Raw genomic sequence first — 12,392 nt, 5'->3', positions numbered from 1 at the left:
AGGATGAGAGAGCTTGGGTGGTGCAATTCAGAGAACTTCCAGAGAAAATTACATGCCTGGGGAGCTGGAATTTAACCCTCTAGCAGGGGAGCTAAAACTGGGGCTCAGCCCTGTTGCAGGCATTTGGCCAAGAGCTGTGGCCCCAGTGCCAGGACAATGACATGAACTGAGGGGAGCAGTGAGGAGCAGCTCAAACCCCGGGGTCCCCACCCTGCTCTAGGTGTTCCCACGGGATCAGCCCTGGGATTTCCCCTGGATGCTGCCCCTGGTGCCATCTTTTCCCACACAGAGACAAAGCCAAAGCTGCTGGAGCAGATGTAAATTTATTTCATAGCCAGGACCCAAGCAAGGCTCAGGAGGGACTCAGAGCTGCAGCTCTTGTGGGGGCTCAGCCTGAGTTTTACTTTTCAGCCTCTTCTTTCTGTTCCTCTCCTTCCTCCTCCTCTTCCCGCTGGTGGTGGGGACCGGGGAGGGAGTGGCTGGCACTGGCTCCCCGCCCAGTCCCTCCCGTGCTGGAGCATCGCTGAGGATGGTGTTGGATGCTTTCCCCAAGGATGGCAGCAGGGCCCAGGGATCAGCAGGGGCAGCACCTGCAGGATGGCTCCGTGCCCCCTTTTCGGAAGAGCCTTTCTTTTTCAGACCTTTCCCCTTATTTTTCTTATCTTTCTTTCTCTTCCTCTCTTTCTTGACTGCCTTGGGGGCTGTCCCAGTGTGATGATCCACTCCTCCCCCTGTGCTGCCCCACGGGGGGCTCAGGGGGACTCCCCTGGGCCTGGCTGCCCTGTCGATGAGCTCCCCCCCAAATTCATACAGCACCGGCTCTCGGGGCACCGCCACGGCCACCGTGTTGTATGTCTTGCACCTGCCAAAAACGAGGAGACACCGCAGGGTGGGACAAGCCCGGGCAGGGGGACAGTCCCCTGGGCAGGGGGGCACTCACCAGACATAGAGATAGGGCTCCACACACTCCTCCCTGTAGGTGAACTCGAAGCAAGGCACCTGGATGACGTTGAAGAAGGCCTGGCCCACCACCCTCGAGGCCGTGTCGTTCACCCTCCGTAGACATTCCTTCAGCCTGCCCCGGGGCAGAGCCGGGCTCAGGGGGCTGGCACCTCCCCGGGGTAGGGGGGGATGTCAGGGTGCCCTGGGGCAGGTCTGGGGACGCTCACCTGTGGTCACAGTCGCAGTGGCTGATGGTGTGCCAGCGCAGGTTGCGGTAGCCGTAGCGGGAGGTGAAGGGGTGGATGACGTGCTGGCAGTGGTCGTGGTCACGGCAGCACCGGTCTGTGTCCCTGTGCTCCCCTGCAGGGAAACGTGGGGTGCAGGCAGGGCTGGGGAGCCCACATGCAGGGCTAGGGTTGAGCTAGGCTAGGACTAGGATTAGATTGGACTGACACACTGGAATCATGCTGGGATAGGAGAGGATGGATGGCTAAGGGCTCAACATGATCAGCACTTGGGTGGGACAAGGCTGGCACTGGGATGTACCAGTTCCACACTGGGGATGAGACTGGGACTAGACTGTGGTCCTGGAGCAGGACCAAGAGAAGCTTTAGGCTGGGATCAGGATTGCAGCTGGGAGTGGATCAGTATTGGGATGGGGACTGGAATGGCAGCAGGACAGACCACAGAGTAGGCTGGGGACAAAGGGTGGATCAAGAGAGGACCAGCACCAGAAAGGATTGTCATAGGCAGAGATGAACTGGGATTGGACTGGTGCTTGGGTGGGGACAGAACTGGGATAGAAAGGGATTGAACTAGTGTGGGAACAGGGGCTGGAGCAGACCAGTACTGGGATGGGACTGGATGAGGATTGGTGGGGACTGACCCAGCACTGGACTGGGCTGGGGATGGGTGGAGTGGGGTGGGATGGGGAGAAGGGATTTCAGGAAAGGGACTGGAAGGGATGGAAGGGAGTGGGATGGGATGAGAAGGGGTGGGATGAGATGGGACGGGAAGATCCATGTAGCAGCATCCCTGCCGCCCTTACCCAGCTGCTCGTAGCTGTCCGCGTTGCTGCCCGCACCGCACCACAGCGTCCCGGGGTAGGTGAGCCCGCGGCGGGCGCGGGGCCGTCCCGGCGGGGCCGCTCCGGGGGCAGGTGGCAGCAGGAGCAGGAGGAAGAGGAGGAGGAGGAGGAGGAGGCGGCAGAGCAGCCCCGGGGCGCACATGGCACCGCGCCGCTGGCCGCCGTGGGGCCGCCTTATAGAGTGGCGCAGCCCGCCCACGCGGGGCGGCCCGGCACGGCTTGGCACGGCCCGGCACCGTGCGGAGGGTCCCGCGGAGCCGGGATGCTGCAGCCGCTCCAGCAGCCGCCGCACGTCCCGCGCCGGCAGCCCGCGGGGAAGGGTCACCCCTCCCGGTGGGACCGGCCCCGTTGCTGTGGCAGCCGGTGGGGTGATGTGCCGGGGCCGGTAACGAGGCGGCCCCAAACCCCCGCCCCGTGACGCACCGGGCCCCGCACAGCCCCCGGCCCAGGAGCGGCCCCCGACGGGACAATGATGCTCCCTGCATCCCTGCATCCCATCCTATGGATGCTCTGTGCAGCGCCGGATCCCAGCCCACAGATGCCCCCCTGCATCCCCGTGTCCCCTCGCGGGGATGCTCCCCACATCTGCACATCCCATCCCATGAATGCCTGCTGCATCCCCGTGTCCCATCCCATTCCCTGTGGCCTGCATCCCATCCTGCAGATGTGCCATTTACAGGGCAGCCCAGAGCCCGGTGCCCAGCCGGGCTGGCAGCCCACACCGGCACTCCCAGAGCGCTGCCAGGGCTGTCCTTCCCGGCCAGCTCCTGTCCTCGGAGCCCATTGACAGTCAGGACACAGCCCTGGCTCACTGGGGTGCTGTGGGAGCCAGTGTTCAGCAGGGCAGGACAGTGCCTGGACACCCCAACGGGGACGTGCGTGGCCTCAAAAAAATCCCTGCACTGCCCAAGGCCACCCAAAGCTAAAGGAAACCCGCTAAGCATCACCCTGGCTCGCTGACCCTTGCACCACGGGGTGCCACCCCACAGTGCCACCCACACTGGCACAGGCAGCTGGTGCTGGGGACACCCACATGGAGTGCAAACACCACAACCCCATTGCTCCCCACCACAGCACTGCCTGGCTGGGACAGCAGAGCGGGTGGGGGACATCACTGGCCCATGGGAAGGGTTCCTGCCTGGAACTGTCCCAGTGTCCAGCTGGCCCAGGGCGCTGGCCCAGTGCCACAGGGGCTGCCCCTGCTCAGCTGTCGCTGTCTGTGACGCTCCTGTGACGGTCCTGCTCGGCTCAGCCCTGCCACCAGCACCCAGGTATGGAGCTGGAACGGGAGCCCTGGGCCCTGGGGCACCACGTGCGTGTGTGTGGGTGGGGGGCACCAGGCCATGGGGAGCCCTGTGAAGGCTGGAGGTGGGGAAATCTCATCCTCCTTCATGCTCAGTGCTTGCAGTGCCTGCAGTCCCCACACATGGACCTGTGCCACGTCCCTGCCACCCGGGAGAAAGGCTGGTACCTGGCACTGATGGCTCCCAACGTCAAGGGTCCCAACTATGCCTGGCTGGACCCCTCCCGGCTCTACTGCCACCCGCAAGTACCCAGTGCCCGGGGGGGATGGCACCCACAGGGGTGCCAGGGTGGGCTGCCTCTCCACAGGGCTGCTGGGGCACCCAGCTGTGGGTGCCCATGGTGGGCTGAGGGCACCCAGCACCTCCACTCTCCCCCCAGGGCTTGCAGGACTGTGTGGCCGACCTGCTGCAGCCCTTCCAGGGAGATGCCATCGACATGGTGGCCGGCATCGACGCCATGGGCTTCATCCTGGGTGAGCAGGACACAGGTCACAGGTGAGCGCAAGGTCTCTGTCCCTTGTCCCTGGGGGTCCTGACAGTGCTGTGCTCACCTCCAGGTGCTGCAGCTGCTGCCACGCTGCAGAAAGGCTTCCTGGCCATCCGCAAGGCCGGGCACCTCTGTGTGCAGACAGTGGCACAGCCCTACAGCGACTACTCGGGCCGGGAGAAGGTGATGGAGGTCCGCACCGATGCCATCTCACCAGGTGAGCATGTGGGGTGCTCCCCTTTTGGGGGGGCTGCCAGTGTGGGCACAGGGCACTCATCCCCAGCCTCTGCCCCCTCCAGGTCTGCGCATCCTTCTCGTGGACCAGTGGGTTGAAACTGGGGGCACCATGAGAGCGGCCATCGAGCTGGTGGAGCGGCTGGGGGGGGTTGTGGCAGGTAGGAGAGGGCACCCCAGGATGCACCCATGGGTGCAGCAGGACCACCACTCCCACAGGCTGTGGTGGCTACTACTAAGCCCCCCTGTGTGTGCCCCCACAGGTGTTGCTGCCATCTGCATGGAGAACAGCGAGGGAGGGAAGTGGATCCAGGAGCACTACAAGTGCTCCCACTGTGTCCCCCCTCACCTCCAGCCCCGCTTCGACCAGCACCAGTTTGGCTGGGACTGATGTGGGACTGGCACCTCGTGTGTCCCCTGCAGACCCCTGAGGGACACAAGGCTGCTGGCTCTTGCAGGACAAGGATGCTCCTCGGTGGAAGAAGGAACTCATCCTCAGCAGCAGCCATCCATCCTCCTGCTTGCCTATGAGCCTGGGGGCTGCACCCAGGGACAGGGAGACCCACAACCAGCCCCATCTCCCTGCCTTCAGCCCCACACCTTTCTTACAAAGCATAAAAAAATGTTTTATTAAGACAAAAGGGAGCCTGAAGGCATCTCCCCCTGCGAGCAGTACCTGGGTTTGCATAGCTACAGGAGCCACACGGCTGCTCCTGCCCACCCCAGCCAGGGGTGCCCAGGCAGGCGAGGGGCTGGGGGGGCTGGGGGGGCAGGGACGGCTCCTCGGGGCCGGCCGGGGTCGCCCCTCTTTGGTCCAGAGGTGTGAGCATTGAGGGGGCTGGGGCTGCCCCTCACTGGCAGCACTTGGGTTTCTTGCGGGGCGTTGACAGGTACAGGTCGCTCTCCTTGCTGGTGATCCCTGAGGGACAGAGGAAGGAGGGTTGGTGGGGGGACAAGGGGGGGCAAAGGGGACACACCCAGGCGGGGCTGGCCGGGGCTACTCACGCACGGTGTCGCCGATCCTGCGGGTGCTGCTGCCGCGCTCCAGCTCGGCCAGCACGCTGTTCTCAAAGGTCAGGGCCGCCACTCGGAAGAAGAAATCCCGCACGTTCTCCCCTGCCCCATGGGAAGAGACCTCCCTGAGTGTCCCCTGACCTGGCTGATGTTGGGATCTGCATCCTCCCCACCCAGCTGGGACTCACCAGTGAGTGAGGAGACAGCCCAGTACTCTGCCTGCATCTCCTGGGCCACCTTGAGAGCGTCCTTCTCCATCAGGCTGTACTGTGCTGGTGTCTGCCAAGCGAGCCAGGCATGGGTGGGTGACAGGGACAGCCAGGGCACAGCTTGCCCACAGGGAGGGGGACACACTCACGCTCAGATCCTTCTTGGAGCCCACCAAGAAGAGGATCACGTTGGATGGGTCATTCTCCTTCAGGGCATCAGCCAGCCACTGCCTGTGGGAGCCGCTGTCAGCAGCTGCTGGCTGAGCACTGCCCTCGTGCTCACACTCCACAGCAGCCCCACAAACCCTCCCTGCCCAGCCCTTAAGCCCCCCACGCTCATCCCTGGTCCCCCCCCCGGGCCATGTGTCACCTACCGTGTGTGCTCCAGGGACCCCACGTCGTTGACATCAAAGACAATCACGATGGCTGGGGGAGGAAGGAGGGGTGAGACGGGGACAGGGACAGTGGGATGGGCAGCTGGGATGCAGTGGGGAGCTCACCCTGTGCTCCCCGGTAGTAGGTGGAGGCGATGCACTTGAAACGCTCCTGGCCGGCCGTGTCCCACCTGAGGGGGGTGTGAGAGGTGAGGGGGGTTGCAGGAGTGTGTGGGGAGGGGGCTGGCACCTACTCACAGCTGCAGGCTGAAGGGCACCCCCAGCACCTCAAACCGCTCCATCTCGAAATCCACCCCGATGGTCGCCTTGTAGTTCTTATCAAAAGTGTCCTTGCAAAACCTGTGGGGAGGGGTGAGGGGGTATCAACATCCCCTGACCCCTCATCCCAACCCCTTGGGGGGCTCAGTGACCCTGCCCCAGGAGTGCCCAGCACCAGAGTCTGGCTGGAGCTGGGTTCAGCCAAGGGGCTGCTGCCCTTCAGGGGAGAGGGGTCACGTTCCCCACTCGCCATCCCCATCCAGGCCTCTCCGGGTGTCCCGTTACCGATTGATCAGGCAGGTCTTCCCCACCGAGAGGTCGCCCACCACGATGATCTTGGAGATCTTGAATCTGCAGGGAGGGGGAGACGCTCTGCTCAGCGGGGTGGGGGGAGAGGGGCTCATGGAGTCGGGCGGGCATCACCCCACGGTCCCTGGTGTCCGCAGCGCTCCGCACCCCTGCCCTGCATCCCAGCCCCGCATCCCGGCCCCGCATCCCGGCCCCGCACCCCGGCCCTGCACCCCTCCCTGCATCCCGGCCCCGCATCCCGGCCCCGCATCCCGGCCCCGCATCCTGGCCCCGCATCCCGGCCCCGCATCCCGGCCCCGCATCCCGGCGCTGCCGCGGCTCATCCCGGCCCCCCGTGCCCGCCCCCGCCCCGTGTCCCCCCCGCGCCGCATTCCAGGGCCGTGACGCAGGGCTCGGCATCGGGCAGCGCCGGCAGCCACGCGGCGCCCACGCTGGGGACCCCCACCCGCGGCCGGCGGGGCCCTCGTCACCCCCCCCGTGCCAACAGCGGGGACCCCAAACCGCCTCCGGCTGACCCCACAAGGCCCGTCCGCTGCTCCTGGCAGGTGCCGGCCACGGTGGGGTGGAAGGCGTGGCGGGTGTGCAGGGCGGCCTCCTTCCGAAAACACTGCCGGGGGGACAAAGAGGGACACGCCGCGGTGAGCACGGGGCTCGGCGGGGTCACCCCCGGGCTGGTGTTGTCCCCCTGCTCACCCGGGGCAGGTCGGCGATGACCCTGTCCCTGCGGACCGGAGCCAGCACGTTCATGGTCCGCGGGCGGCCGGGGGAGCGGGGATGGGATGGGGGTCACCGCGAGCTCTGGGGGGACAGAGAGAGCCAGGAGTGGTGATGTCCCCATGTCACAGTTGTCCTCGTGAACAGCGTTCTGGAACACTTGTCCCCCTGTCCCCAGGTGGGGCTGTCCCCTTATCCAACAGTCCTCACTCTCCCAGGACGGGGTTGTCGCTGTGTCCTGATTCCCCACGTCACCGAGGATGGCTGTCCCCACCTCGAATCACTCGACTGTGGCTGTCCTCACACCCTGGGGCACAGCTGTCCCCGTGTCCCAGCTGTCCCCGTGTCTCAGCTGTCCCCGTGTCCCACCCATCCCACATCCCCACTGTGCCATCCCAGGGTGTCACTGTCCCTCCGTCCCCAGGTGTGGCTGTCCCACAGCTGTCCCACCCCTCCCACATTCCTCCACGCCCGGGTACCACTGTCCCCATGTCCCACCCATCCATCCCCGTGTCCCAGCTGTCCCCACGGCCACCGCAGGGCCCTGCAATGGAACCATCCCCGAGTCTCACCCATCCCCATCTCCGTGTCCCCCCCGCCCCGTCCCGTCCCGTCCCGTCCCGTCCCGTCCCGTCCCGTGTCCGCCGTCCCCTCGCCTTATCCCAGTGCAAGATCAAGCTCTCCCCGCCTCGTCCCTGTCCCTACAGCGAGGGAATGAAGCGGGGTGTCCCCGTTACCGCGAACCTCCCAGCGTCGGTAGCGGTGCTCGGTGCTTCACGCCCAGTCCCGGAGTAACCGGCGTCCAGGCCCCTCCCACGCCCCCTTCGGGGGCGTGGGAGGGGCCTGGACGCCGGTTACTCCGGGACTGGGCCATTGAGCTGCTACCACCGCGATGGGAAACCAGTAACCACCCGCAGCCCGGGGCTCACCCCGGTCCCGCACCGCCACGACGGCGGGGAGGGACGGCAGCCTGCCAGACTACAACTCCCATGACGCTTTGCGACGCGCGGATCACGGCTACGCGTGTGCGGCCGAGTCCGTTAATGAGTACTACCACTCCCGGCATGCTTCGAAGGTGTCGCAGGGTAATGGAGCTTCCCGTCTTGCTCTCGCGAGATTTGGGGGTATAAGCCCGTGCGGAGCGGCGCGGGAGACCCCTTTCGGCTTCCGCCTGGCCAAGATGGCGCCCAAGGCGAAGAAGGAGGGTGAGGGCGCGGGGCGCCGGGTCCGTGTTGGGGGCGCGGGGCGGCGTGTGGGACCCCGCGGGGTGCTGGTGTATGTGGGGTGGCCGGGCTGAGCGAAGCGGGGAGCGATGCGGGGTTCCAGCGCTTTGTTAGGCGTGGGCACGTGGAGGCGGCGGGACAGGCCTGCCGGGTTGTCTGAGCGGCGCGTGGGGGGAGGATGTTCCCATCTCGATGCTGGGACTCGTGTGTGGGGAGGGAATAAGCGCCTTTTCCCGCACGGAAATGGGAGACTTTTAACTCAAATGGGCGTTTTGGGCCTCCTTTTGGTTGGATGAGGGAGCGTGGGCCGCTGTGTGAGGTCCTGCTCATTGATCAGGGGAGGCCATGCCCGGCTGGGGAGCACATCCCGACCCCGCAGATCCTTGTGCTGACTGAGCTCTCCTCACAGCTGTGCCTCCGAAGACAGAGGCGAAGGCAAAGGCGCTGAAGGCCAAGAAGGCCGTCCTGAAGGGGGTGCACAGCCACAAGAAGAAGAAGATCCGCACGTCGCCCACTTTCCGCAGGCCCAAGACGCTGCGGCTGCGGAGGCAGCCCAAATACCCCCGGAAGAGCGCCCCACGGAGAAACAAGTGCGTGTGGGCTCTGGGGCTCTGCCCTGCTGGGGGTTTTGGGGGTGGGAGCAGCCCCATAAACGGGCTGGTGTGGGGACCTGGTGGTTTGGGATGCAGGTGATGATTTTTCAGCGACCAAAGCCTGAGAGTTTGTGATTATAACCTTAGGTGACTGATGCACCCCAAAAAGAAAACCCCTGAAATGCAAGGGAGCACCTGCCAGCCCTCTGTTAATCGCAGGACCTTTTTTGCAGGCTGGACCATTATGCCATTATCAAGTTCCCTCTGACCACAGAATCAGCGATGAAGAAGATTGAGGATAACAACACTCTGGTGTTCATCGTGGATGTCAAGGCAAACAAGCACCAGATCAAACAGGCTGTCAAGAAGCTGTATGATATCGATGTGGCCAAGGTCAACACATTAATTAGGTGAGAAAGGGGAGGAGAACAGGTCCCTGGTGGGTGTGAGGTGAAAATTTTAGCAGAAAATGGGAGCACCAGTGAGATTCAGCAGATGTGAGATAAAGCTCTGTAGCTAAGTGCAGCTTTTGACTGGCCACATCTTGGTGGAAGTGGGAAATGTTGGCAGAGCAGAGGGTTGGTTTCCTCAGGGGACTCTTTGCCTCTTCAAGGAGCACTTCTGACACCCCGGGACTCCTGTGCAAGTGATGTAAACTTTGATTCTACTGAGTAACGTGATGTTTCCAAAGGAACCACTGATGCACATGGGAGTTGCAGGAATGTGGAGCAAGGGACAGGAGTTTCCTCTGTTCTGATGCCTCCTGTTCCTCTCTAGGCCTGATGGAGAGAAGAAGGCTTACGTCCGACTGGCTCCAGATTATGATGCACTGGATGTGGCCAACAAGGTGAGATGTTTGTGAAACTTGGGAAGCTTTTTTTTTTTTTTTGCAACTTGTCTCGTGTCTCCTCCACTGATTGTTCTTCCTGAGTTTCTTCATGAGGTGCTTGTGCTTCAAGTGTGGTGGCACTTCTGTGTCCTTGTAGCCAGGCAGGATCTGAGTGTTGAGGAGCCACGTTCTCAGTCAGTTCAGTCCTCAAGGTGGTTGAGGTAGGCAGGAGGCAGAGGTGGTACATACAAAGTGGGCAGGGGAATGTACAGCTCAAGGATCACTGTGGAATAAATGTACAAAGTGGATGTGTAAAAATCTTGGGCAGGTCTGGGAGGAAGGAGCCTTGGAGGACAGGAATCCTGGGGAGATGCAGCCATGAATGACAGTGATGGCTGTGGTGGAGGCTCTGCCTTTCTGCCACCATCACATCTGTTTTAACATCCTTTGCTTCTTTCCAGATTGGGATCATCTAAACTGCATCTGCCGAGGACTGTACAGACTAATAAACATTGTGACACCACTGGGGGCTCTTGTGTTTTGTGACAGCACAGCCTGTGTGAAAGAGAGCACCCAGCAAACTTTGGGGCCTTCATTTCATTAAGGGGGTTCCTCCTTCGCTTCCTGGCGGTGGGCAGAGCCCCACAAGAGGGTCATGCAGGAGCAGTGCTGCCCTACCCAGAGGGTGTCTGGGATCCTGGGAACATGAGGTGACACCTGAATCCCAAATATCTCTATGTTTACCCCCAGACCTCTTGTGTCTTGTGTTTTCTTGCACAGTGTAATTGGGACATGTTTGTGATCAGTGTTTTGGGTGTCCTACATCACTTCCTCATGGAGAAACATGGCCACATGGGGTGACCACAACAAAAACCTGTCAGTGGCTCTGATGTGACACAAGTGACCTGTCACACCATTTCCCCAGTGTTATCAGCTCTCTGCTTATGCTGCAGGTTCACTTGGAACTCTTCTGCCAATCCAGCAGCAGAGGCTTTGTGGGTTATTCTGGCACAATCTCTGCTCCATGTGCTTGCAGTGTGTGTTTCCCTCTTGCTGTTCCTCACAGGGTTCACTGTCCTCAGGGCTGTTTCTAAATGCTGCTGTTGCTGCCTCTGCAATGTTTGTTTAGGGTGTTTGGAGTCAGGAGAACGTGGAGCACTGGGTGACCAGGGAATAGGGGAATTATGGAAAAGTCTTCAGGGTGCCTGAGCTTAAGTACCTACTTAGACTTGACTGAGAAAGATGATGAAAGCCATGACCAAATACTGACTGGGGTAATTGGGCTCTTGAATGGTGGGACACCGAGTTCTTTCAGGCCTGTTGTGGAGGGTGGCAGATTCCCAAGACAGTGGTGAATGGAAAGCAGGAGCTGCTCTCAGGACTCAGTGGAGATTTGTACTGGGTTGTGTGGCCCTGGCTTGACACCCCTCACTTGGGCTAGGGGGGGTGGGCAGGAGGTGCTCCCTGCCTGTTGTAAGGGATAAAAAACTGCTTGGAGGGAGGAGTGCTGCTTCCCTGTGTGCTTCCCTGGCACCACCAACCCAGCCTCTTCCCTGTGGATGCATAGCAGCAGGGTCCCCTGACCCCCAGGCCACCTTTTTACATGTAATCACCTCAAGATGTGGGAGAAGTTGCCCCTCTTGTAGCAAAGCTGCTGTCACTGCTGGGCTAGGATTGGTTCTGGAGAGCCTGGATGTGCTGCAGCCAGAGGCTGGGAGGGATTCCACATCAGCATGACTTGCAGTCAGCCCTGGACTTACCTCAGCTCAGCCCAGTGGTGCTGCCCTGGCACTTCACTTGCCTCTTGCTCCTGGCTGGCAGCCTGCCTGATCCACAGCTGCACTGCTGGGGGATGCTCCTGCTGGAAGCCAGGATGGGAACAGCAGGGAGCTGTGCTCCCTCCTTCGGGAAGCTTTGTCATGCCTGGCCTTCCACACTGGTGTAAGGATGGGGGAAGTATGGGCTGGTCTGTGGCTGTGACCTGCTGGGACAGAGCCGTGTCTGCTTCATGTGGAGAGACAAGGGGAAATGTGTGCAGCAATAGGGGTGAAGGGAAAATTAACATTTGGGCTCAGCTGTGTGAGGTGATTGCAGATGCAGCCATCTAAACTGCAAAGAGTCCATGAGGCTTAAGCTGCAGTTGGAGCACACACACACACGGCTGTTGGGATGTGCTGCTGAGAGCAAGGCTGTGCCCAGGGCTGCTGAGCTCTGTTTCAAGCAAGGAGGGAGGGACAAGGCAGCAGGTTTGGAGCTGGCATCGATCCCTGCCCACACTGTCCCAGCTATCACATCTCTGTTCCAGCTGCCAGGTTGTTCCTGGGATTGGTGTCAATGCACACCAGGGAGTCCCAGCAGGATCCAGATCCTGTGAGGTGTTTCCCAGCTCTCTGGTGGAAAGGTGATCCCCCGCTGCCTCCCCTTAATCACCAGATTATTTCAACCGTAGTGCCTGTCTCTGCCTGAGCCGGGCAGGTGCTGGGGTGGGTGGGACAGATCTGCCCAGAGCAGGGGCTGGGCAGGAGTCCCTCTAAGCCCCGCTGCTGAAGCCGATCCAGTGCCATCCTGGAGCTGTCACGTCAGCAGGATTTGCCTCTCTGGTGCTTCACAGGACCGGCTGGGCCAGTTCTGGTCCTGCTCTCTGGGGAGCTGAACCCCCCCTTCTCCTCTCACTGCTCTGGGAGAGCTGCTGAAACCATCCTGGTCCTGTGGCTGCAGGAGAGGGCCCAGCATGCTCACAGGGCTGCAACTACACTGCGTCAGTGATCACTCCAGGGGGATGCAAACATAGAGC

At 61.9% G+C, this 12,392-nt stretch overlaps 4 protein-coding genes across 4 annotated transcripts; 2 read left to right on the top strand and 2 right to left on the bottom strand.

Annotated features, from left to right (window-relative positions):
* Positions 1–363: 363 nt before the first annotated feature.
* On the bottom strand, positions 364–2,171 carry PROCA1 (protein interacting with cyclin A1; the record flags this gene model as incomplete). Its single annotated transcript, XM_083875443.1, has 4 exons — positions 364–862; positions 941–1,075; positions 1,170–1,302; positions 1,991–2,171. The coding sequence occupies 4 exons, from the start codon at positions 2,169–2,171 to the stop codon at positions 364–366; spliced, it is 948 nt and encodes a 315-aa protein (XP_083731569.1).
* A 1,088-nt stretch (positions 2,172–3,259) lies between these two features.
* Positions 3,260–4,641, top strand: LOC310917309 (adenine phosphoribosyltransferase-like). The gene is made up of 6 exons (XM_083875434.1): positions 3,260–3,300; positions 3,429–3,578; positions 3,713–3,806; positions 3,891–4,037; positions 4,120–4,215; positions 4,318–4,641. Exons 2-6 carry the CDS (start codon positions 3,456–3,458, stop codon positions 4,443–4,445), a joined length of 588 nt encoding a protein of 195 aa, XP_083731560.1. The 5' UTR covers positions 3,260–3,300; positions 3,429–3,455; the 3' UTR covers positions 4,446–4,641.
* Positions 4,642–4,828: 187 nt separating this feature from the next.
* On the bottom strand, positions 4,829–7,754 carry RAB34 (RAB34, member RAS oncogene family). Its single transcript, XM_083875430.1, has 11 exons — positions 7,698–7,754; positions 6,933–7,037; positions 6,755–6,846; positions 6,216–6,281; positions 5,910–6,011; positions 5,778–5,842; positions 5,652–5,703; positions 5,427–5,508; positions 5,257–5,347; positions 5,060–5,170; positions 4,829–4,973 (listed from the first exon to the last, which is right to left on the bottom strand). The coding sequence occupies exons 2-11, from the start codon at positions 6,984–6,986 to the stop codon at positions 4,906–4,908; spliced, it is 783 nt and encodes a 260-aa protein (XP_083731556.1). The 5' UTR covers positions 6,987–7,037; positions 7,698–7,754; the 3' UTR covers positions 4,829–4,905.
* A 274-nt stretch (positions 7,755–8,028) lies between these two features.
* RPL23A (ribosomal protein L23a) lies at positions 8,029–10,121 on the top strand. Its single transcript, XM_083875431.1, has 5 exons — positions 8,029–8,158; positions 8,586–8,766; positions 9,003–9,179; positions 9,547–9,616; positions 10,060–10,121. The coding sequence occupies exons 1-5, from the start codon at positions 8,134–8,136 to the stop codon at positions 10,072–10,074; spliced, it is 468 nt and encodes a 155-aa protein (XP_083731557.1). The 5' UTR covers positions 8,029–8,133; the 3' UTR covers positions 10,075–10,121.
* Positions 10,122–12,392: the final 2,271 nt, after the last annotated feature.

This window comes from Zosterops lateralis (assembly GCF_965231275.1).
Source record: "Zosterops lateralis genome assembly, chromosome: 19".
Lineage (NCBI taxonomy): Eukaryota > Metazoa > Chordata > Aves > Passeriformes > Zosteropidae > Zosterops > Zosterops lateralis.
This window is presented reverse-complemented; position numbering and strand designations above follow the sequence as displayed.

Bases quoted from the DNA above. Each gene is read 5' to 3' on its own strand.
- LOC310917309 (XM_083875434.1), top strand. From the start codon at position 3,456: ATGGACCTGTGCCACGTCCCTGCCACCCGGGAGAAAGGCTGGTACCTG. The intron at 3,579-3,712 runs GTACCCAGTGCC...CTCTCCCCCCAG, and splicing joins GGCTCTACTGCCACCCGCAA to GGCTTGCAGGACTGTGTGGC. The intron at 4,038-4,119 runs GTGAGCATGTGG...TGCCCCCTCCAG, and splicing joins CACCGATGCCATCTCACCAG to GTCTGCGCATCCTTCTCGTG.
- RAB34 (XM_083875430.1), bottom strand. From the start codon at position 6,986: ATGAACGTGCTGGCTCCGGTCCGCAGGGACAGGGTCATCGCCGACCTG. The intron at 6,847-6,932 runs GTGAGCAGGGGG...TCCCCCCGGCAG, and splicing joins TCATCGCCGACCTGCCCCGG to TGTTTTCGGAAGGAGGCCGC. The intron at 6,282-6,754 runs GTCAGCCGGAGG...CCCTCCCTGCAG, and splicing joins CAGCGGACGGGCCTTGTGGG to ATTCAAGATCTCCAAGATCA.
- RPL23A (XM_083875431.1), top strand. From the start codon at position 8,134: ATGGCGCCCAAGGCGAAGAAGGAGG. The intron at 8,767-9,002 runs GTGCGTGTGGGC...CCTTTTTTGCAG, and splicing joins AGCGCCCCACGGAGAAACAA to GCTGGACCATTATGCCATTA. The intron at 9,180-9,546 runs GTGAGAAAGGGG...GTTCCTCTCTAG, and splicing joins AAGGTCAACACATTAATTAG to GCCTGATGGAGAGAAGAAGG.